The sequence below is a fragment of the Mus caroli genome, unplaced genomic scaffold (assembly GCF_978045245.1).
Source record: "Mus caroli unplaced genomic scaffold, Mus_caroli_1 scaffold_6, whole genome shotgun sequence".
Classification (NCBI taxonomy): domain Eukaryota; kingdom Metazoa; phylum Chordata; class Mammalia; order Rodentia; family Muridae; genus Mus; species Mus caroli.
In genome coordinates, this window is record NW_028227261.1 from 121305700 (window position 1) to 121331346 (window position 25647).

The following is a 25647-nucleotide window of genomic DNA, read 5'->3' on the forward strand; positions in this document are numbered from 1 at the left end:
CTCACTCTGTAGACCAGGCTGGCCTCAAACTCAGAAATCCACCTGCCTCTGCCTCCCGAGTGCTGGGATTAAAGGCGTGTGCCACCACCACCGGGTGTTAAAAGCCATCTTAAAGTAAAGATAAAATAGGTTTAATCTATTTATGATTAAACCTCTGTTTCTCAAATATTGGGGTGTGCCCCACATGTATCCTTAACACAAAAGGCTCTGTACTATCTGTTCCAGGAAATGGCATCTATGCCTTTGTTTCAAAAGGTCATTTTGACCACCTAGAACTACCTTGTAGCCACTACCTGTTGTTGTGACTACCTCATTTTAAACTCCTTGCAACCATGGCTTTGTTTCAGGAGGTTGTTATGAGTAATTTGATATGCTTATGTTTTGCTTCTATAACCCCATTTGCCTGTCAAATTATCCCGAGCTTTTGTCCCCACCGGCAAGAACATGCTCAGGACAACCGGAATCTTCTGCGGCAAAAGCTTTATTGCTTACTTCTTCAGGAGCCAGAGGAGAAGAGAGATCGAATGGCAAAACCCCGTCCCTTTTATGGAGGATTGTCCTCTGCCTCAGACGTGTCGCTCTCTGATTGGCTGCAGCCCATCGACCGGAGTTGTCGTCACAGGGAAGGCAGAGCACATGGAGTGGAAAACTACCCCAGCACATGCGCAGCTTGCTTGTTTACTACTTAGAACACAGGGTGTAAGCGCCATCTTGTAATGGCGAATGTGAGGGCGGCTCCCCACATCAAATCCTCCATTTGGAAAGCCCCTACCCTTGAGCTTTAAAAGCCTTGTCTTCCTCACACCCGGGAATGATCTCTTGAACCCCACTTTCAGGGGGAGACAACCCATGTACAGCACATGAATAAAAAGGCTTGCTTTAATTAATTGCTTGCTTTAATAGGCCATGATGATTTGGGTCGGTGGCCTTTCTCCTCGAATCTTTAGGAAACGGTGTTTATTACAATGAAAAACCATGACAAACCGAAGTGAACATTTTTAAAATGTTTGGGAATGTATGAACTTTCCCCATAAGTGTTAATGGAATCCTGTTATCTGGGCATGATGTGGCCAGTGTCATGTTGAAATCAGAGCAGGCATGGTTACTTCATAGGACTCTCATGAGAACCTCATGAACCACTCAGAGGTCACTAACATTCCATGAAGAAAGGGGAGGAGGCCTCATGAGACAGGACATAGAACATAGAACATACTTGTTAGGGGAGGCTTTTCTTCCATGGTATATAGCAGCTTGCAAGCTGCCCATTCTTCTGTAAGTAAGCCTAACTCAACTTGCCCCTTCACCAAGCTAGACTCAGGCAGAATAATATTTTTGGTCTGTTGTTAGCATCCTTTCTGTGACAAATAGAAGTTTGTTCAAGTTTCCCCAGGAAAAGTCATACACCTTTGAGATAATGATCCCCTGAGGAAATGATCTGTAAATGTGAAGTCACTGTAAAAGGACAGTTAATTTCTTGGTTCCCCTAACCCCCCACTCCTACGGTGCTGGACTGAAGAACCCAAGGCTTTATGTATGCTAGTCATCACTGACGACGACAGTGGATGCACATGCAGGAGTCAGGACAGCACATCAAACTCTCCGTTATAATTGCTTTATTACAGAGGAACACCAGAGTGAACTTTTGAAATAAATAACTTTTGCTATGGTTAAATAGAGAAAATATATTCGGGGAGTATAATATACATTAATTTGTGGTACTTCTTCAAATATCACCAATGTACAAATCATTTTGTAAAGTTGTTTCTCACATAAAGGATTTTAAAATGCAAAGAAAAATGGAACTTTGCATTTGAAATTAATAGAAGCAACATGGCTCCAAATACTGAAAATGTAAGACAGGTTTCTTGGGTATTCCAGGCATAAATATTAGCTGTAGGGACCGACAGTGTGTTTCAGTAATGAAATCTAACAGAGTAAATCTGTAAACATATCTCTTTGACAATGATATTTGCCAACCATTTTTATCACAGATCTACTTAGAAACTGTCTGAATGTAAACCTCAAAACACCTTGTAAAAGAAATCCTACGTTATGACGATACAAAAGCAACAATTGTCAACAAAGTTATTTGGTTTACAAAATGTAGAGTAAAAGTCAAATACCTTAAAGCTGTTTTATGAAGACCCCCTCTCTCTGTCTGTCTCTGTCTCTCTGTCTGTCTGTCTCTCTCTCCTGTGTGTGTGTGTGTGTGTGTGTGTGTGCCTGTGTGTGAGTGTGATGGGTCTCAAAATTTCCCAAGCTGGTCTCAAATTCCTGCCTCAGCTTCCTGAGTGCTGCTGAGGTGACAGGCATGTGCTACCTATCTGGCTTGAAGGTGTAGTTTCGACCTTAAATGTTTTGCATACATTTAATGTGCACCTGTGTGTGTGTGTGTGTCTGTCTGTGTGTGTGTGTCTGTCTGTCTGTCTATCTGTCTTCAGGTGCACACGTGCCATACTACAAGTGTAGAAGTCAGAGAGAGTCTGCAGGAGTCACCCTTGTGGGTTCCGGGGTTTGCACTCATTGCCCAGCTAGCTCTCGGTTGCCAGGTTTGGATGGTGAGTGGGTTTACCCCCCACCCCAGGCCATCTCATTAGCTAGTACTTCTTAATATAATGTACTGTGTTTAATTTTTTAAAAGACTTTTATACAATTAGGATATTGAACTAGAGCTCTAAAAAGAAAAAAATGCAGATGAAAATAGCTATATAGAAATAATGATATAAATATGAATTTATACAAAATGTACTGTACTTCAAATATGTAAGGCTTAACATGAGTTTTTTTTTTTTGTTTTTTTTTTTTTTTGTGGATTCTGAGTGTCCCACACCATAATTTTTAGAGTAGTCTCAAGCCATTCAAAATCTAGAACTTCTAAAATGGTTTCACTTTTTTTTAAAAAAGCATTCATTGATTTTCCTTAGACAGGGTCTCACATAGCCCAGTCCATGCTGGTTTAACTCTTTGACCTCACCTCCCAAGGGCTGGGGTCACAGGCCTGGGCCAACACACCCGCCTCTCTTTAAGCAGTTTAAGCAAACATGGATAACAATTTCATGTCAACTGGTCTGTGCTGTTGTGTTTAAAAACAATGAAATGTTCTTTGAGTTATCTTTTAAACACCTTCTAGCTATCTTTTAAATGGCTATGAAATCGCCACATAGATTTTACCTTCTCAGATTTCAGAATGCTGTAATTTGAACTAGGATAGACTGGGATACTTCCGTCTTGAGCTTAAACTGAAGTCACAAGAAAGACACAGATGTCAGAACAGTTTAAGTCTGGACTATTCAATTACATATAGTCACAATTATTTTTTATGTGAAAAGTGCTTTAGAATAAAAAATATTTTGGTAAAGGATATTATTGGCAATATTTAATACCTAAGTAGAATTTTTGCATTGGTTCTATTTTATTGATATCTTTCAGAAAGTACCCCTCGCTGCCCGGTGAACCAGGTACAGGCTATGCAATGGCGACATTGCACACACAGTGAGTGAGTTGTGGATGAGCCCTTAAATCGTGATAAAACATTTATTAATCAAAGCTAGGGCGATTTTATTCCTTCCACATGCCCAAAGTGAAGTGACTACCATCGGTTCGCATTTCTACGGGCCTTGAAGCACTTTAACCACAGCGAAGTGTGAGAACTTGTAGCAGAGCTCTGTGGCTCTGCTGGGAGGAGCTCCTCACCAACTGTTTTTATGATGGTAACTCCGAGATCCGGAGTGGGACCGGAGATGGGAGTGTTTTGTTGTCTGTGTCTTCGATCCAGTACTGGTGTACGCTCTGGGAGACTTGCATGGGGATCTTGCTATGGAGTCACAGTGTCGTCCATGTGGTCTGGACTTTGCTCTGGAGCCAGTCTGCTTTTGAGGTGAGCGTGACTGTGATTTCTCCATCGACTTGGACCTTTTGGGTAAGGACTTGGATCTTGATCGTCCTCTGGATCCAGAATTCCTTCTCGGTGTTCGTGACTGCCTCAGGGAGGTAGACTGCCTGGGTAGTGATTTGGAACGAGATTTAGACTGACTGTAAGAAGATCGCCTGTGCCGAGACCTGGAAGCATGCATACCATTAGAGCATGTACTTTATACACGGCAGCAGGTTAAGACAGCACTTCCTGATGTGCCTGCTCTATACAACACTGAATGTGTGCTATGGTTGGAATGGGACATATACCCTACAGGGGCTGTCAAGATGGCTCAGTAGCTAAAAGCACTAGCTGTTCTTCTAGAGGATCCTAGCACCCACATGGTAGGTCACACAGTTCCAGAGAATCTGGCACCTTCTGGCCTCTGAAAGTATTGCATACACTTGAATCACAGACATGCATACAGGTAAAAGACTCATACTGATAAAATGGGGGGAAAATCCTCCCCAGACTCAGGTATTGAGGGCCTGGTGGCCAGCTAGGGTCTTGGGGGGGGGGGGTGACTAGATCCTGAGGGCTCTGACCCTAGAGATTGTGTTAATCCCTGATGGGCTCACAGTGTATGGCATTATCAAGTGGAGGTGAAAGGTAGGAGATGAAGCCTTTATAGAGTAAGTGGGTCACTGGGGCTGCTTTGAGAGCTGCTGCTTTCTGTCAGGCTGCTGGTGGTGAACGCCTTTAATCCTGGCACTGGGGAGGCAGAGGCAGGAGAGCTCTGAGTTCAAGGCCAGCCTGGTCTACAGAGCAGGTTCCAGGACAGCCAGGGCTACACAGAGAAACCCTGTCAAAGAAAACTGAGAAAGAAAGAAAGAAAGAAAGAAAGAAAGAAAGAAAGAAAGAAAGAAAGAGAGAGAGAGAGAGAGAGAAAAGAAAAAGAGAGAGAGAGAGAAAGAAGAGAAGAGAAAAGAAAAGAAGAGAAGAGAAGAGAAAGGAGGGAGGGAGGGAGGAAGGAGTTGTTTTTGTAAGGGAGGGAGGGAGGAGCTGTCTTTCTTTGTGTCTGTTTCCTATCATCTGTTCTCTCCCCAGCTTATTGTCTGCCATGAATTGAGCAGCCATACCATAAACTCCCCAGGCATGTGTGCCTCGGCTCAGGCCCACAGCGATGGATCCAGCCTCTCATGGGAGTGTTTATCATATGCTGGGACATCTGATTAGCACATCATGTTTTAATTAATGATTTACTAATGACAAGACACTTTTTTTTTTCAGCACTGGGGCTGCTAGGTCAATACTCTACCACCAAACTATACCTCCAGCCCTAACAAATAATTCTAACTCTATTTTTCATGCTTTTGGGTCAAACATAAGTAATACATCTGTAATATCTATTATACTGAAATATGCATTCAAAATGATTCTATATTGTACACCTTAGTTCTGCACAAAGTCCTGTATATTTTAGCCTAGATTAAGCATATTCACATTCATTCATTCTCTCTCTCTCTCTCTCTCTCTCTCTCTCTCTCTCTCTCTCTCATTTGTCTTTTGGAGACAGGGTCTAATTTGTGATTATCCTTTCAACCTCCCAAATGCTGGGATTAAGGGAATGCACCCAACATCAAGTTGGATTAAACAACCGTTAACAAGTATAAAACTCAGAAGAATGTAAATTTATAAATAGGAGAAGAAAGAACGGTTGTTTATGGTTCATAAATAATACCTGTAAGAATAGTGATGCTTATGATCTGGTATGATAGTGAATGCCTATAATCCCAGCATTCTTAAGAGGCTGAGGCAGGGGGATCTCAAGTTCCAGACCTACAGACTGATGCTCTCTATCAAAAGAAAAACAAAACCTTCCTCACAACGTTTATAATCTGAAGGCATTAGAGAATAATCAACATAAGCAGAACTTGAGTTACAGTCCTCAGAGTTCAAAGCTACCAAACAGCAGCGACTTAGAAAAATCCCAGAAATGAGTATATTGCAGACCAATTCCTAAAATCTGGCCACAAATTTTCCTGAAGTAACTGGCTGTCTTTATGTTTAATTGTGCTCATGTGTGCACGTGTGTGTGTGTGTCTCAAGAGGGAGGGAGGTGTGTGTAACTGTTAGGTGCACTCATGTGCAAGCATGCAGAGGCTAAAGGAGGGCATCAGGTGTCTTTGTCTATTACTCAGTGGTGGGTAACTTTCCTTTCATTGTTAGTGCATAGGATAAGGCTCCGAGCGATTAGTAAAAAGAGAACAGCAATTGAGAAATTCAAGAACTGAACTTAAAATGTAAAAGACAGTGCTCGGAACAGAAACCGGGATTGTGGCTTCTAAAAGGTTAAAGGTGCCTGGCAGCAACCTAGGTGTTCTTCATTTCCCCTTTTCCTTTTCCTTTTTTTCTCCCCCCCCCTTCCCCCAGCACTGGTGGTTGAAACAAGGGGTCTTGATACACTAGGCAGGTGCTTGGCCACTGATCTTTGTCAGTTTTAAAACAGGGTCTCATTAAATTGCCAAGACAGGCCTTGAACTCACGATCTCTTCTTGCCTTATCATCCTGAATAGCTAAGATTACAGGGCACATGCACGTGGGGCCAGATGTAGACCCTGAGTGTCTTATTCTATGGCTTTCCACTTTATTTTTTGAGACAGGGTTTCTCACTGAATTCAGGTCTCAATAACTGGCTGGCCAGCAAGCTCCAGGGATATGCCTGCCTCTGCTTCCTCTAGTGCTGGGGTTAGAGGCACAAGCCAGCATGTTCAGCTTTTGCATGGTGTTGGGGTACCACCTACCTTACTCTATAATGCAACTGTTGTGTTTTTCTGTTTCTTTTCCCTTTCTTTCTTCTTTCTGTTTGATGTTTCAGCCTGGGACATAGGTGGCCCTGGCTAGTCTTGAACTCTACATGTAGCTGATGGTGATCTCAAATCCCTGAGCCTCCTCCCTCCACCTTTCCATCACCACCACATCCAGCTATTCAGATCATTCATTAAGATCAGAGTTCACTTTAAAACTCCACATGCCTATGAAAAAGTTAAAGCATTAAAACCATAAATATTTAAGAGTATTTAGGCATGACAATTCAGTTTCAATGACTCTTTCAAATAGTATCACTGTTTAATTTCCACTATGATTTAGTACTTTCTAATAAAATAGATACCAATTCCAAAGTAGAAAGATAGACAACTTGGAAATGTCTCTTCTTAACAAATTTACTTTTTTTGTCTCCTTTTTATATAATATGAGCATAGCTGGAATTGGTTCTTAATACTAATACATTATCAATTTATAAGAATAAATTACAGAATAAAAGGCAGAGGCCGGCGGATTTCTGAGTTCAAGGCCAGCCTGGTCTACAGAGTGAGTTCCAGGACAGCCAGGGCTACACAGAGAAACCCTGTCTTGAAAAACCAAACAAACAAGCAAATTGATTCAATAAACAAGCAGATCACTTCTTTTGAGTTTACTCCTTTGCAGAAGTCAAGGTTCTGAAGTTCCTTTAGGAAAATGTCACTTATCTAACATCCCTAAGCGTGCTTGTTTAGTATATATTATTTTACGTGTTTACCTAGGGGTCGGGTCTTACTCACTGTGTAGCCCCAGCTGGCCTTGAACTTAAGGTCCCGCTCTTTCCACTCTTGCCTGTGGGGGCTACAGGACGTGTAGTAACCACCACATCCCGCTTCTCTTTTCCCCACATTTGGGGCTGGGGAGGTATATATTATCTTTTTGTGTGTGTAAGTCTTTTCTTTTGGGGAGAAGATGCTGAGACAGATCTAGATGGGTATCTTCTGCCTCCCAAATCCTGGGATTACACGTATGTGCCGCTATGGCCAGCTTCCTACAACCACTTAAATGCACTGGAATATAGCCAATAAATCCAAGTTGAATAACGATATATGGGTTAGGTATGGTGGCACACGCCTGTAATCCCAGTACTTGGGAGGCTGAAGCTGAAGAATCTTTTCAAATTTGAGCCTGACTTGGGTTAAATAGTGCGTTCAAGGCCAGCCTGGATTATATAGCACTTTAGTTTAAATGACAGAGCTTCAGTTTAAGTGAGAGACCCAGTTACCAAAAACTAAGGTACAGAGTGATCAAGAGAGATACCTGATTAAAAACCTCTAACCACACACATGCATGCACATCCACATGAATAAATGTGCACACATCCATGAATGTGTACTTATAGCACACATAATCAAAATGACGATAACAAGCCCCTGTCTAAGGATAAAAAATTTTAAAGGGGGCTGGTGAGATGCCTCAGTGGTTAAGAACATGGACTGCTCTTCCGGAGGTCCTGAGTTCAAATCCCAGCAACCACATGATGGCTCACAACCATCTGTAATGAGAAACAAATAAAAAACTTATGGGCCGAAGCGAGCGGGCCCGGATCAAGTGGGGGGCCGGAGTGAACAAGGGGGATAAGGGAAGGCAGGAAAAGAGAGAAAAAAAAAGGTTTTTTTTTTTTGGGGGGGGAGCGATATATAGTAGGGAATATAGTAGAGTGCCCGTCAGCACATGTCCAGTCCTGAGTTCAACCCCAGTGTTCAAAACACAATATATGATAGAGACGAACATAACTTTCTACAAATGTTAGTTTACACATCTTAAACAAAATCACCCAAGTACCTGCTCCTCCACCTCCCCAGTAATTCTTTCAAATGCTTGCCGGAAACAGTAGGAAATGAGGCTGCCCACTGTTCCTCTTGGTACTTACTCTTTCAGGCTATCGGAGCGCCTCCGGTCTCTTCCCCATGAAGAACTCCGGCTGCGCGACCTCCTCTGGCTGGGGCTTCTGGATCTCCTGTGGTCACTCGGGGAGCACAGGTGGCGTTCTTTTGACTTCATTTGGCCTGGTGCTGGAAGATGAAGAACAAGGCTTCTAACAGTTCACTACCTGAAAACCACGGGGGCTGCCGCTCCGTCCGGATCACTTTCTGAAGAACTCTAAACCAAAGCTATTGTTGCCGAAGCTCATTCCGCTAAGCAAGCAAGGTCTAATGGTCTTGTGCACTTACTTTTGCGATCACCTTGTGCAAACTGTATTTCAATTTGCCGGCCACATACCCACTTCCGGTTGAGGTTGTAAAGTGCGTCTTCAGCATCCCGAACATCTTCAAACGTGACCAGTGGTTAAGGACTCTTTGGATATCAGAGGGTAAATAAAGGCACTTCTAGGATATTATTTACGTGTGAAATTATGTCAGCAAGAAAACCAAGTTGTGGCTTTAATATGAATGATCAAAAAAGATTTTGTATTTTACTATGAAAACAAATGCCCTCTTGTGATTAGAAACATGAATATAAAACAAACAGTAGACACAATATAGCAGCATAATTGGAAGCATGAGAAGAAACAATTAATCCCAAAGTAGCCGGCATTATAGGATGAACTTTTAGGGCTTTTCAGAGTAAGGATCCATCAAGTTCTCCCTGGAAAGATCAGCAAGCAGAAGCTCTAATTCTGCAAGCAAAAGTCTCTGTCCTTAAAAGTCTAGTTATGAAATTTAGGAGGAGTGACTCCTAAACAAAACTGCAGCAGTAGAAGTAAGGCAAGACCAAGGGGCCTCTCTTCCCACTGATGGCCGACTAGGCCATCTTCTGCGACATATGCAGCTAGAGACACGAGCTCTGGGGGTACTGGTTAGTTCATGTTGTTGTTCCACCTATAGGGTTGCAGACCCCTTCAGCTCCTTGGGTACTTAGTACAGGGGACCGCCAGGGCCAAGAAGTGGGAGTGTGTAGGTAGGGGAGCAGGGCGGGGACATGGGGGGGTATACGGTACTTTCAGGATAGCATTTGAAATGTAAATGAAGAAAATATCTAATAAAAAAATTGAAAAAAAAAAGTAAGGTGAGACAGCAGACTAGTTTGGTCTTTAATGATGGTGTCCACTTTTAAACCTACTGCTTTAAAGAATCCCCCATGTGTTACTATGTGGAATGTAAGTATAAAGTAACAGGAAACCGGAGACAAATGGCTAAGTGAGGTGCCCGTTAGCATATCAAAGTGGAGGCTGCCACCAGTCACAGCGTTGCCAGTATGTGCTGCAGAGTCATCCTGGCTGACCACTGGAACATCCTACCAGAATCAGTGCTGGGCTTCCCTTCCCTGGCCCCAGCTTCTCTTCCCTATATAACCCAGCCATGTTGGCTCCATGCTCTCCTGGTGCTCTTGGCTTCTTGGCTCCTGGTCCATCCCCAACCCCCTTCTCCCTGCCATGGCTCAGTTCAATCTGGACCCTTCCAGATGCCTCTAGCTGTTTTTTTTTTTCTCTCATATCTACAACAAAACTTGTCCTCAACCATACCTAGGAACAGTTATGACCTCATTTTTCATTCAAAAACAATGTGCAAACATCTGGAATCACATATACTGATTTGAAATGCTCCACTGAACTTGCTAATCTAAAGCACATGACTGCAAGCTTTACTATAGTGGATAGTAGCTGTGTGAAAATGTAAATAGCTGTACTTTCGGAGGCTGTTTACCAGTTCTCTCTCTCTCTCTCTCTCTCTCTCTCTCTCTCTCTCTCTCTCTCTCTCTCTCTCTCTCAGACAGGGTCTCATTTTGTAGCTCTGGCTGGCCTGGAGCTCCTTCTGTGGACCGTGCTGTCATTGAACTCTGCTTTCCAAACGTTGGGATTAAAGGTATGAGCCACCATGCTGGGCCCTGTTTACTGTTTTCTTAAAGTAGCAAATAAACAAACAAGGAAGGTCAAAAATGCACATAAAAGGAGACTGGCAATGACCTCAGTGACACGACATTTTGAACTGAGATCTTTACCCTTTAAGACTTGCAAACTGGACTTTAAAAGAGATGTAGAACCAATAAAAATCTGACTTGGGTTTGTCTCCAGAACTCTGTGCAAACACAGCTGGTCTCAAAGATTGCTTTGTTTGTTGCTTGATAAAGGCTTCATTCTTCCAGGTCTTACATGGTCCTTTTTGCTCCTTGCTGCTTGAACTTAGCTACCTTTTGTTTAGACTGCTAGGCTTACATTTAGCTAACAGGTAGATTCAAGCTAGGGAGGTGCTTGCCAGCTGCTGTGGGCTGTCTTAGATTTATTTCCTGAGATAAAGAAACAAACACATTTAATTAGACAATGCTGAGCTCATTCACTCCTAAGTACATATATATAAGCCCAGGATGCAGTATATTTGCATGCACACATAAAATGAAGGATATTGAACATAAGCAAATCCTCTGGGGCGGCGACTGTAGAAATCCAATGGGATATAAACGTCTACTATGGGGCCATATCGGCCAAACTCACGGCGCAAGTCCTCGGGCCTGGAATGTTATAGAAATAAGGCAAAGAAATATAAAAAGTTGGAATAAATATTTTTGTCTACAGAAATCCAATTGAAACATCCAAAATAAAGTGTATGGTTGGGTCAGTAAGGGGGCTCATCTCAATGGGTAAGGGTATATGGGGTTGTAACCGGTCTTTGGCTACTTGGTGGGTTCTCTTCCACCCTTCTCCACCCCTTTTCTACCCTTTCAATCCACTAACACTAGGTAAGAGAGAAGAAAGAGAAGCGATCCCTGAATCAAGTCAGGGATCAGAAAGGAGGTGACATTGTCATTGGACTACATCCTGCTGACTTGAAACATCCAGTCCCTTGGGACAAATTTGATCTTTACTATCAGGCTATCTAATTTCTTCTTACTCTTGTTTCTTCTTTGTGCACAACTACTTAACAAACCTCCACCAACAACAAACAGCCCACAACCCACCACACTTCTCGATGCCCTAGGATTTACTTAGCCTCTGAAAAGTCCCCAGAACTCCAAACGTCACATAATTGCAGAAACCATCAGCAGCTGGTAAAAAAAAATCATGCCCTGCCAGAGCACGAGGCAAATCATAGTCAGCTGCTGAGGACAGTCTGAAGGATTCCTATATCCCATACCTGGGATTAAAATGAAAACATCTTATAATATTTCTGTGCTTTTTAAAGAAACCAACACAGAGAGGCACACACAAATAAATGTTAAAAAAAAATTAAAAAGGAAGTATGTTGTCTAAACTTCCCTATCTAAAACTGTCTCTCATAACAATTATCCACATTTCTTTCTGGGGGTGGGGGAGTGGTTATGGTAGGTTAGAGGAACCAAATCTTGCTATGTAGAGCAGGCTGGCATCGAACTCACAGATCTGCCTCAGTCTTCCGAGTGCTGCGATTGCAGGTTACACATCACACCTACCTTCATACACAGTTTTGAAAGGAAAAGAAAATCAAAACAAGACCACACTCAGTCCTCTTGATCGTGGAGACCCTAGTTCAGGAAGTCTGGATTAGTGACGGGGGGTCTGTACTTTGTATAGATATTTCAGGTGGTTGTTAAAGTTAGTCAAGTTCAAAAAGCCTGACCCAGTACATCTGCCTTTAAAAGTCATTTCTATCACAAGACTTGACAGTTTCATTTAAGAACACATTCATTTGCCTCTCTATAACTTCATGCTTATTCTAATTTTGTTTTCAGAAGGGAAGAATTAGAATCTAAAGGAGTCTCAGAATTACTTCTTGGACTTTAACAAAAAAAAAATGTGTTTTCCCATATAACCAAAAGCAAAGTAACTAGTTTATTTTTATATTTGATGGTATTTTGGGCCTACAGTATGTCTTCTACCATTTTAGCATGGGACTTTACTTAAAAAAAAAAAAAAAGATAGTAGAGGCAGAGAACATAGAATAGCAGGGCTCTAGTGAGGATGGATAGCTGTGGGGAGGGAAGCCTGTGAGCTGGAGGGAATTTGGGGGGTGGGGGTGGGGGTGGGGAACCCAGCTGGTTTGTGGATGCTTATTTAGACTGCCATTTGGAGTTTCCTCTGTACCAGACAATAGCATCATTTGTCTTTGCAGAGCTACAATTTAACTGAAGCACAACATGTTTAGCAGGGTTAGCTGGCGGTTATCTACACAAGGAGCTGTTCATCTGCAGATGATTTAATTCTCACAGCTCTACAATTGTTTACAGGCAGATTCATCTGTCTGTGAGGTCACTGAGCTAGCAATCGATGGAGGTGGAATCCATCACTAGTCTCTTATTAATCTCCGTAGCATGCAGCCTCAGGGAGCTCACAGGGACTCAGCCTCAAGGTTCCAGGTCGAAGCACAGCTCAGAAGAAAGAAGAGTGTTTCAGAACAGCGCAGAGGAGGAAGACTCAAAGGTCTGCTCTGGCTCCAGCAAATGGAAGGAAGCTACTGTCAGTAACAGCAGACAGACATGAGAAAAGAGCTTGATGAAAGAACTGAGAGACAGATGTGCTTCCTGGCCCAGAGCTGAGGAGTGAGATATACTGTAGTATTCAGAAAGCCTTTGGGTATGCGAGTCATATTAACCAATTTCTCTTAAGACTAGATGATAATGTCTGATTTTTAATTAAATTTGTAGGCTTTAATTTAATATGATTGTATGTTTGTGTGGATGATGTGAGTCTGTGAACCTGGGCATGCACCTGCCAAATCATCATGTGGGGCTCAGAAGACAGCGTTTAAGAAGAGTTCGTTCTCCTCTTTCACGGTGGGAGCCGAGTGCCTTTTACTGATGAGCTACTTGATGGCCCAATATATCAGTACTTAAGGCCAGAGGCTTTATGTAGTAACATAAAGATTGATCTAACATTGACGAGGCATCTACTGTAGACTCTAGGCAGTGTCTATTTTATGGCACACTCTATTTAATATTGTTTGGTTGTCTTCTCAAATAGTCTATTAGCGTGACAATGTCTTTTTCCTTTCTTCGTTCAATAACTCAGAAGGAATGGGTCTTCTAAAAAAAAAATCTGGCTCCTGTATATATGAATGTCAGTCATCTCTCCCACAGTTCTGACCACAGGCCATGGTGAGCGCCACCATGAAACCCAGAGTGGCCCCAAGTCTGAAAACCAAGCCTCATTCAGCTGGTCTACAAGTTGTGGTAACAGCAAGCTAGGTTCCAAATACCTGCTCAACAAAAGTGAGACAAGATACGCACTCCAAGAAACATCACAAACAACCTTACCCCAGATGCCTCCATCTCATTGCAAAACACAAACACCATGAACAACCACGACAGCATGTCTCCTCCAGAAGCCAGCATCCCCACTGTAGTATTCACTGAGAAAAGCAACTTAGCTTGTCCATAACATAAGGACTTAAATAATAATTATATATATATATATATGTTTGAGGTACTCAAAAGAATATGTGTAAGTGACTGAAGATGATGAAAAAAAAAAACCCAGCTGAATGAAAAATAAGCACAGGGGCTGAAGAGATGGGTCAGTAGTTAAGAAAAGAGCACTAAGTTCTAACGCCGGGCGTGATGGCGCGCGCCTTTAATCCCAGCACTCGGGAGACAGAGGCAGGTGGATTTCTGAGTTCGAGGCCAGCCTGGTCTACAAAGTGAGTTCCAGGACAGTCAGGGCTATACAGAGAAACCCTGTCTCAAAAAAAAAAAAAAAAAAAAAAAAAAAGGAAAAGAAAAGAGCACTGACTGCTCTTCCAGAGGTCCTGAGTTCAATTCCCAGCAACCACATGGTGGCTCACAACCATCCGTAATGGGATCTTATGTTCTCTTCTGTTATGTCAATAGACAGACAGTGTACTTACATAAAACAAATAAATAAGTCTTTAAAAAAGAAAAAAGAGACTAATTTGGAAAAAAATGAAAAAATAGGCACAATTCAAGATATGATAACAAGTTAATAAGGAGAAAAATAATCTTTGAAAAAAAAAAAAAAAAAGAAACTCAAGAAGCCAAACAAAGAGCTCAGAGAAAACTATCACCAAAAGATTTAATCAAGTAGAAGAGAGAACACCAAGTCTTGAAGATAAGGTAAATGAGATGGATCACTCAGTCGAGAAAATACTAAATCTAAAACAAAACAACTAAGAGAATAATACCCAGGAAATTTAGGACACCATGAAAAGACCAGACCTACAAATTACAGATATAAAAGAGGGAGAAGAAACCAAGCCACAGGCACAGAAAGCATTGTCAATGAAATCATAGATGACAAAACCTCCTTCATCTAAAGAAGAAGGAGGTGCCTATCAAGGTACAAGAAGCACACAGAACACCAAACAGGCTCAGACAGGAAATTCCTCTCAGCACAATCTCCAAAACACCAAACATGAAGGACTTCTAAAAGGGGCACAAATAGCCTCAAGAGAGGAAGATCAGGTCACATACGAAGACAGGCCCATCAGAATTATGGTAATTTTTTAAAGATTTTTTTCAGTTTGTTTGTTTGTTTGTTTGTTTTTGAGACAGGGTTTCTTTGTTTAACCATCCTGGCTGTCCTGGAACTCACTTTGTAGACCAGGATGGCCTCGAACTCACAGAGATCCACCTGCCTCTGCCTCCTGAGAGCTGGGATGAAAGGCACACTTTTTTTTTTTTTAAGATTTACTTTGATTTTCTGTGTAGACGTTTTGCCTACACGTACTTAGGTGTGTTGCGTGTATGTCTAGTGCTCAGGGAAGCCAGAAGAGGGCTTCAGATCCCCTGAGACTGGAATTACAGACAGTCATGAGCCATCACATAAGAGCTGGGAATTGAACGGGTCATCTGGAAGAGTATCCAGAGCTCTTAACTGTTTAGTCATCTCTTTAGCCACCAGCACTTGACTATTCGATGGAGACCACAAAACCAAGGAGGCCCTGAGCTGATGCTCTACACATTCTGAAAGAGCAGAGGTGCCAGCCCAGCCTTCAATACTCAGCAAAACCATGAGGACAATCAAACCCTCCCAAGAAGGCACAAGGTCTAAGAAAACAACACCATGACAACAAAACAAGAATTAATAAACATTGCTCAATAACAACTCTCAATGTTAATGATCTCAATTTCCCAATAAAAGGATACAGACTAACATGGTCCATTCTCATACTGCCTCCAAAAAACCCACACCATCTAGAGCAGATACCACTGTAGGGCAAAAGGATAAAAGATATTCACAAGTAAATGGAATCAAGAAGCAACCAAGTGTAGATATTTTAATATCTGACAAAATAGACTTCAAACCAAAATTTCTCACAAGAGGTAATGAGGGGCACTCCATATTCACTCAAGGAAAATCTACCAACAAATGTTCCAATCCTAAATGTATATGTACCAAATGCAGGACAATCAGTCTCATAAATTAGGTCTAAAATCACATACTGACCCTCACACAGAGATAGTGAGTGACTTTAGTACCCAACTGTCACCAATAGACATGGTGCACCCAGACAAAAACTAAATGGAGACACTCTGTAGTTAAAGGCATCACAGAGTAGATCGTACATATCTACAGCGCATTCACTCAAACACTAAAGAATGCCCATTCTTCTCAGCAGACCATGGAACTTTCTCCAAAACTGACCACATATTAGGATACAAGGCAAGGTCTCAGCAAGTATAGGGAAACTGAAATAACATCCTGCATCCTCTCTACCCACCAAAGAATAAAGCTGTATGTATATCAACAATAACGGGGATGGCAGAAAAGACTCAAACTCATGGAAACTAAACAACACACTACTTAATGAACACTGGGTTGAGGGAGAAGTCAAGGAAATAAAGAACTTCCTAGAATTAAGTGAAAACAAATAATACAATATCTGTGGGACACAGTGAAGGCCTCCTGAGACGAAGATGGATGACACTGGGTGCCTACGTCCAAAAGATGGAGTGCTCACATAGTAGCAACATAACGATAAAGTTTAGAAAAGCAACAAGCAACACTCACAGTCAAAGCGGCTCCACTAAAATCAGAACCAAGGTCAGCTTATCTACTCTCTCCATTCCTGCTCAGAGACAAATGAAGATGATAAAAAGGATACAAATACAAGAGACAGAAGTCGAAATATCCCTACTTGCCAATAATTTTATAAATAAAGGACCCTAAATTACCCACAGGAAACTTCTACGGCTAATACAGCTAATGAAGAGTAGCAGGATACAAAACTGCATGCAAACCAGTAGCCTTCCTATTACAAACACACTGACAGAGAAATAAGGGAAATGGGAAATAAAGGAAATGTCTTGGGAGGGCTGGAGAGATGGGGAAGGGGTTAAGGTCACTTGTTCTAACAGAGGACCTAGGTTTATTCTCGGGCCCACATGGCAGCTCACAATTGTCCATGATTCCAGTTCCAAGGGCTCTGATGCCCTCTTTTGATCTCCTTGGGTACCAGGTATGCACATGGTGCACAGACATACATGTAGGCAAAACACTTGTATACACACACACACACACACACACAAAACTTTAAAAAAAAATCCTGGGATAAATCTAAGGAAGTGAAATACTATAAAACTTTAAGAAATTGAAGAAGATAATAGGAGAAAAGATGTTCTATGCTTATGGACTGGTAAATTAATATTATAAAATGGATATCCTATCAAAAGCCATCTATATAGTCACACAGTCCCCAGCACAATTTCTCACAGGACTGAACAACATACATCAAACTTTATGTGGAAACCTGTAAAAACTAGAGCATTCTATTACATTTTTTTTTAATTATTATTTTATGTGTATGGGCATTATGCCTACATGCTGTCTGTGTGTTGTGTGCATTCCTTGTGACAGCAGAGGCCAGAAGGCGGCATTGGATCTCCTAGAATTGCAGTTATAGATGTTTGTGAGCAGTCAGTGGGTGCTAGGAATTGAATCTGGGTCTTCTGGAAGAGCAACCATACTCTTAAATGCATCCCAGGTTTGAAATCCAACAATATCTAAGTGAGTTGTTGGCCAAAGGGGTCTCATGGGACCCCCCAAACAACCCAGACTGTTGCCAGGACTATAGGTTGCTTTCTGCAAACTGATAGCCAGGCCCCATTGCTGAAGACACCTACACAACTCAGTGAAAATGGAGAAGTTGAACTGGGGCCTACATAGAGCCTGCATGCTAGTGTCTTTGATACAGGACGATACTCTACATCCTACCAAGAAATGTAAGGGGGCTGGTGAGATGGCTCAGTGGGTAAGAGCACCCGACTGCTCTTCCGAAGGTCCAGAGTTCAAATCCCAGCAACCACATGGTGGCTCACAACCATCCTTAACGAGATCTGGTGCCCTCTTCTGGAGTGTCTGAAGACAGCTACAGTGTACTTACATATAATAAATAAATAAATCTTTAAAAAAAAAAAAGAAAGAAATGTAAACACCAAGCTGCAAAACCCTTAACCTACAATGGTGCCCTGCCTGCAAGATCTGCTACTGCAACGATGCCACAAAGCTCGTGGGAGGAACCATCCAATAATCTGATTTGAGTTAAGGCACACTCCACAACACTACTTGTGTGACACAGAACCTGAGACTAGCTAACCTAGGGACCTAGAGTAAAATCAAATACTAGTATTCTAAAATAAGAAGGAGGAAGAGGAGGAAAGAAAGAAAAAAAAAGAAAGGAAGAAAGAAAGGAAGGAGGGAAGAAAAAGAGAAAGTAATGATAAGACCTGATGCCCTCTTCTGGTGTGTCTGAAGACAATGACAGTATACTCACATATATAAGATATAAATAAATCTTAAAAAAAAAAATGACTCCTCTAGTCCTATTGACATTCTGCTTATTTATAATTCAGTACTTGCTCAGCCATCGTCAGAAAAGCTTCCTCCTGCACCAGAAGAGAGCAAACACAGAGACCACAGCCAGGCATCCTGCAGAGAATAAGAGACCCTGGAACCCTCAGCCCTAATTGGGATGTGTGGTGGTTTGAATAGGTTTGGCCCCCAAAGACTCATGTGTTTGGATGCTTGGCCCACAGGGAGTGACACAATTAGGAGGTGTGTCCTTGTTAGAATCGGTGTGGCCTTCTTGGAGAAAGTGCTTGATTGTGGGGGTGGGCTCCAACTAGGACACAAGAGAGCCTCCTCCTGGCTGCCTTACAGAATATGGTCTCATCCTGGCTGCCTTCAGATCAAGATGTAGAACTCTCAGCTCCTTCTCCAGCACCATGTCTGCCTGGACACTGCCATGCTTCCTGCCATGATGATAATGGACTGAACCTCCAAACTGTAAGCCAGCCCCAATGAAATGAATGTAACTTTATAAAAGTTACCTTGGTCATGGTGGCTCTTCACAGCCATGAAACCCTAACTAAGACAGGATGTGACTATTAACTCTCTCCCCTCAGGGCACTTGGAGAAGGAACTGAAAAGAGTATAAGACCCAAAGGGGATAGAGAACACCAAGAAAGCAAGTCTTTCTAAATCAACATATGCACATACGAACTCACAAAGACTGAGGCTCAGGTCTGCCCCAGATGAGGTTCTAGGGCTGAAAGGAGAAGTGGACATATGCCGCCATCCCAAACCCAGAAACAAATTTCAATTGGTAACCGCTTGCAAATGAAAATCCAGTTTTCTCCAAGGGAGTCTCATGAGAAAACAAACTCTTACAGGTAGGCCTGTGCTCAGCAGTAGATGGGAAACAGAACTCAAGGGCATCTTTGGAGGTTCCTTGTCTCATAATGTGGTATTAGGGGTTCTCCTCAAAAATTTATACTATTACCTTTATTTTATTTGTAAATTTTCCTTCTCTCTCTTTACCAGGTTCTCTTTCTCTCTCTCTCTCTCTCTCTCTCTCTCTCTCTCTCTCTCTCTCTCTCTCTCTCTCTCTCTCTTTCTGTTTGTATGTAATATAATGGTGTACAGTTTAGTGTTTTTATAGGATTTCTGAATATGCAAATGCATGAGTCTCTGTTGTTTGTGCCTTCTCTTGGACCCCTTTCCTTCTGTTTGTTTTGTCCAATTCCAATGTATTGGTTTCTGTTTTATCTTATTATATTTTATTATTACACCTATTACTGCAGAAGCCTATTTGTTTTCCATTGAAAGACAGATAGGGGAGGGATCTGGGTGGGAGAGGAGGTAGGGGGAGCTGGAAGGAATAGAGAAAGGGAAACCATAATCAGAATATATTATGTGAAGAAAAGAAATCTATTTTTAATAAGAGGAAAAAAAATTAAAAAAAGCAATTTTCCCAGAAACAAATGGTCTGGGAAACAATCATCGTGAGTGAGGTAATCCAGACCCAGAGAGCAAGCATTAGCGGTTTTCTCTCATATATGGATATTAGCTTTGAATTTTTAGATATGTGTAATTTACTCGGAATTCTAGCAGAGGTTATGTAATTAGTCAGGGGCTATGGGGGACAAGGGAAATTTTTAGAAAGGGAAATAGAATATCATTTTATAAAGGAATAAGGAGGGAAACCTAATAAGGGATCCTACTGTTTCCCAAGTGCTGGGAAGTACCACCACTCTGCCTCCAGTGTCATTATGTAGTGATAGATACATTTTATATCTTTAGTATATTATTAAATTCACATTTAAAATCCAATTTCCACATAGTTTAAATCAGACTATATGTATAATTATTTCCTTCAAGTACACTGATATTTCAAAGCTAACAAAAGTAACATTTTGTTAATTAACTTAGACATACATTGTACAAATAATTGTTGATACAGGTTTTCTATGACGGCTCTGCCACAACACCTTTTACCTCCTCTGCCTTTTTAGGTAAGCTACTTTGACCTCTGTGGTGGTTTGTATACGCTTGGCCCAGCAGTAGGACTATTAGAAGGTTGTGTTGGAGTAGGTGTGGCCTTCTTGGAACAAGTGTGTCACTATCAGGGTGGGCTTTGAGACCCTCCTCATAGCTCACTGGAAGACAGTCTTCTGTTTGCCTTCTGAACAACTTTCAGCAATTCAAATGCCATGCCTGCCTAGATGCTGCCATGCTTCCTGCCATGACAACAATGGAACCAGGAAGCAACCCCAATTAAATGTGCTCCTTATAAGAGTTGCCTTGGTCATGGTGTCTCTTCACAGCAATGTAAATTCTAACTATAACAACCTCATAAGCCTTAGTTTCATATCTGTAAATGGAGTTAATAATGAATATACAGACTCTAAACTGGGTAAAGGGGCAGAGCGGGGTCATCCCACCACTCAGGAAGAACAGAAGGATCAGGAGTTCAGTATAACCCTTGGCTATATACCGTGTTCCAGGCAGACCCAGGCTCCAAGACTCCGTTTCTGAAAACAAGCAAGCAAACAAACTCACACCATACAGTCTCAGGAGGCTACAGCAGATGGATGGCCATGAGTTTAAGTGCAGCCTACACTGCATGATGAAATTCTATCTCCAAAAACTGAAATAAAACTTACTTAAACGTACTTAAACTGTAAGTGTATTGGTTAGTTTTATGTCAACTTGACACAAGCTAGAGTCATCAGACAGGAAGGAACCTCACCTGAGAAAACAACTCCCTAAGATTGGGCTGTGGACAAGCTGTGGGGCATTTAATCACTTAATTAGTGATTGATGTGGGAGGGCCCAGTCCATTGTGGGTGGGGCACCCCTGTGCTGTTGGTCCTGGGTTCTATAAGCAGGCTGAGCATGCCAGTGGGAGCAAGCAAGTAAGCAGCACCCCTCCATGGCCTTTGCATCAGCTCCTGCCTCCAGATCCCTGCCCTGCTTGAGTTCCTGTCCTGGCTTCCTTCAGTGATGAACTGTGATGTGGAAGCATAAGCCAAATAAACCCTCCCCTCCCCAAGCTGTTTTGGTCATGGCCTTTCAGCACAGCAATATAACACTAAGACATACAGGATGGTGAAAACTAAAGAAGATAGTACATGTAAAGTTTCTAAAAATTACATTTATTTTCTGCATGTGTGTTTGTGTGTGGGTACACATGCCACATGTTCATGTGGAGGTCCAAGGACAACACGAAGAATCTATCTCTGCTGCCTTCTTTGGCTTAGGGATTGAGCTGAGGCTTCCCTGCTTGGCCACAGTGTTTTAAATCTGCTGAACCACCTTCCTGGCTTATAAAGGTCTTCACATAGGATCTGTCACATAGTATGAATACTAACAAATTCTAAAAACTATTATTCTCTTAATACAAGATAATCTCAGTTCTGATTGCCTCCCAGTGGCAAGCTAAAAAGCAACGAAAGAACAGAAAATAGAATTACCAGCTCCCAATTATCAGTCTCTGCACTTGGGGAAGGATTACCTGGACCCGAAGTTAGTAGTCACATGAAGACATGTTTTTATTCATTCATCTATGAAGACATGTTCATTTATGGAAGCCAAGGCCTCCTGCATTTAAGGCAAGCAATCTACTACTGAGTAACACCCCCAGATGTGTTTTACTTAGTATGCACAATGTTTGAACATCTGAAAACTCTATGAAATAGCCAATATTTTACAGTTTCTAGATCTACAAAAATTGTAATTCACACTATTCAACTTAATACACCTTTATTTAGTTATGGTATGTGTGGATGTGGCTTATGTGAGGTCAGAGGACAACAGGAGGGAGTTATTCTCTTCTTCCACCATGTTGGTCCCAGGGATAGAACTCAGATCTTCAGGCTTGCATCTGTACTTATGGAGACATCATGCTGGCCTCTTATATAGCTAGTAATGCTAATGTTTTAAAATTCATTCAATGTACACAAAAATCAAGGTTTCTGACTTCTCTTGAAAGTAGGTTGAGGCAAGTTGTGACAGGGGTTGAGGTGTGTGTGTGTGTGTGTGTGTGTGTGTGTGTGTGTGTAACATGCTCATAATCACAGCTATGGGGGAGGCTGAAGTAGGAAGAGGGAAAACCCAAGTCCTGGTTAGGCTACAAAATTGAACCGATGCCCCAGTAACTATAGCTCTATAGGGAGCCCAGCATGTACAGACTGGGTTTGATTCTCTAGAACTGGAAAAGGTGGCAACCTGACTTCCCATTCGAGGGCACATGCTCACCTGTTGCAGTCTGTACCATTCTACTACGTCTCATAAGCTGGTATCCCCACTCATCTGTATTACTCTGCCTCGCTCTTGTGGCCACTAGGGTTGGGAATCTCCCGGGTTTCTTTTGTAAGCATGCCATGAAGACCTTTTGCTTATTGTTCAAGTTGTTTAACTGCTTTTAGCCTACCCAAATATTAATTTTGCTTCCTGTGTGAGGATGTTTGGATAAACAGGTGGAGAAGAACCATCAAACCCAGGCATCTTTTAAAATTCTGTTAACTCACAGTCTATAGTAGTGACATAAATATCTACAGTGATTAAATTTAAAGTTCTTAATTCTCCTAAAAGTAAGTCACCAGCTCGGTGGTGGGGCTCCCCTGCAATGCCAGGACTTGGGAGGGAGGCCAAGGTAACAGGATCAGAAGTTCAAGGTCATTTGCCTGTGTAGGGAATTTGAGGTCAGCCTGGACTAGATACTTCTCTCTCTCTCTCTCTCTCTCTCTCTCTTTCTCTCTCTCAACAAAACAAAACAAAAACCAAACCAAACCAAACATACATTATGATTACTTCAGATAACTAACAACTGAAGAGCTGCGTACATTTGTGCCTGTTTAGGTCCAGGTAACTCCTTAAAACCCTTGAACTTCAACTTTTCCATAGGTGGCCAAGATGGCAGAACTAGAACGGGGGATTAAGTAATTCCAATGAAAGATGAAGGTGTCTATTAGTGTCACACCTCCCATTCTCTCTCTGGCTCCTATTAAAGGAAAAGGTGCGGTAGTATGAAAAAAAGGGCATTTCTTCAGCTCTATGCCTGGCAACCATCTGGACAGAATTTTCAAAGAAGGATGGAGGAAATAAAGACTTCAAGCACTGAAACTGACTCCTTCACCATAACGAAGCCTAAGACTGTTCCCAGGACTCAAAGAAAACCATAGAAATCGAACTGACTAGTCTTTTGTATATTAAATGTGGGCCATAATCAGTCTGAACAGTGCAGAGGAATTGCAAGGCCTAAGGTGTGCATCCTGGGGAGGAGACAACCCCAGTTCCTCCGGAAGGTTAGTGGGCGGCGCCTGCAGAGCGCAGTGACACCAGAGCCAGGGCCAGCACTGCCACCACAGCAGGAGCCACCCAGCCTGCACCTTGACGCCAGGCCAACACCTGACATCACGACCGCACCCCAACACCTAGCCCGCACCCCAAAACCCAGATACTCCGACAGCCCGCAGTGGCACCCCTACGACACCTGGCCAGCATTCCCAACACCCGGCCAGCGCCCCAACACAAGACCGGTACCCCGACGCCCAAATGGCACCCCAACAGCCTGCAGCTCGGCACTCGGGGTACCCGGGCGGCATCGTCATCCAGACAGCCCCCCACTGCCCAGCCCACACCCCGACAACCCGGCGCCCCAGCCGGTACCCCCGCGGGGTCCCGTCTTCACACACCTGGTAGCGTCTGCGACGTTCCTGACGAACAGGGAGGTGTTGGGGGGCCTGGTGTAGCGAGACATGCCGCTCCCGGCCCCGCTCCCAGCCGCCCGCCGCGCCCCCTCCCGGGCCGGCCGCGCAGCCGCAGACGCGGGCGGGGGGCGCGGGGCCTGCGCGGCCGCGCGAGCACAGACCTGGCCACTGCCCGGGCCTCTAGGGAATAGATCCGATCCCCCATCGCTGCAGGCCAGCTAGGTGCTCCAAGGGAGACGTGCCTCTCCCAAACAGCCCCAGAAAAGATCTCATGACAGGACTTCGAAAGAGCCATGTGCAGGGTCAGGGAGCCACTTGTGGGCATGCGAGCTTAGCCACAGCCTTTCCCTAAAGAGATCAACTCGATCCTCAGGGAAGAAAGACTGAACACGGGCAGGGGTGGGGTGGGGTGGGGGGGTGGAGAACTGCTGCAGTACTGCAGCTTAAGCAAAAAGGCCTCGAGGCAATAAACAGGGTAAGCATCAAAGAAACCCAGACGGGAGAGCAGGCTGGGGTCTTTTGTTTGCTTGTTTGCTCAGGCCTAGAATTCCTTTTGTAGTGGGCTCCACATCGGGCTGGGTTTAATGCTAGGAAAATTGAGAGTACTGTGTATTGGTTAGTGGAGCTGGTGTAACAATGCCACGCATTTGGTGGCTTAATGAAATTTATCTTGAAAAGACTAGGGATGTAACTCAATGGAAGAGTGATTGTCTAGCCTGCCGGATGCACGCTGTTCCAGTACCTGAGCAGAGACTATGGCGGAACCTGTCATCCCAGGGCATGGGGTGGGGGGGGGTGAGTGATGGCAGGGAGGTCAAAGGTTATCTACTATAGAGGAGCTGGAGGCCAGCCAACTGAGACCTGTCATTACTGATAGCACATAGATCTACTCTTACAATTTCTAGATCTGTTTTGAAGCAGCTAAGTACTTCTTTTAGTACAACAGCTTTCTGTAGGAGAGCCCGAGGCAGGAACATTTTCAAGTGCAGATGACTAAATAATATTATACCGGGGTAGGTTCGAGGTGGGGGTTGGAGAGAAGGCTCAGCAGTCAAGAGCACTTGCTGCTCTTGCAGTGGACCCGGGTTCCTTTCCCAGTGTCCACGTGGTGGCTTACAGTTCCAGGGTGTCCAACACCCTCTTCTGGCCTCAGTGGGATGCAAGGCACACAAGTAGCACACATACATACAAGTAGGAAAAACACACATACAATAAAAATAATAGTTTGATGTGGCCTCCCTTCCCCCAGCCTGGAACCTGCTTGCTCAAAGGTGGAGCTACGTGCTCATTCGTCCTGCCACACCTACTGCTGGAACCTGCCTTTGCTGCCTGGAGGCACACACGTGTTCGTCCTGCTACTGGACCCTGAGTTACTTGGCGGGAAGTTGGGTTCCCTCCCCCTTCCTTTATAACTGGGTGTCTGAAAATAGTAAAATTGAGCCTTGATCAGAACTTGTTGTCTTGGCTCCATTGTTTCTTCCGCCCCGTCTAGATTCCTCTCTTTTCAGCGAACTGCCATTCTCAGTTGAACCGTTCGTGTTGTGGACTGCGGGCAGGCCTCAACAGTTTGA

General features: G+C 43.2%; 1 protein-coding gene across 4 annotated transcripts; it reads right to left on the bottom strand.

Moving 5' to 3' along the window:
- Positions 1–1607: 1607 nt before the first annotated feature.
- On the bottom strand, positions 1608–24185 carry Srsf12 (serine and arginine rich splicing factor 12). Of its 4 annotated transcripts, none has more exons than XM_029475876.2 (5): positions 24062–24185; positions 11060–11164; positions 8890–8993; positions 8589–8730; positions 1608–3999 (listed from the first exon to the last, which is right to left on the bottom strand). In XM_029475876.2, the coding sequence occupies exons 1-5, from the start codon at positions 24124–24126 to the stop codon at positions 3690–3692; spliced, it is 726 nt and encodes a 241-aa protein (XP_029331736.1). In that variant the 5' UTR covers positions 24127–24185; the 3' UTR covers positions 1608–3689. The 4 variants fall into 4 exon arrangements, with proteins under 4 accessions (XP_029331736.1, XP_021017143.1, XP_085695567.1 ...); XM_021161484.3 differs by having other exon boundaries at positions 1608–4059; positions 24062–24160; XM_085839441.1 differs by lacking the exons at positions 8890–8993; positions 11060–11164 and having other exon boundaries at positions 1608–4059; positions 24062–24128.
- Positions 24186–25647: the final 1462 nt, after the last annotated feature.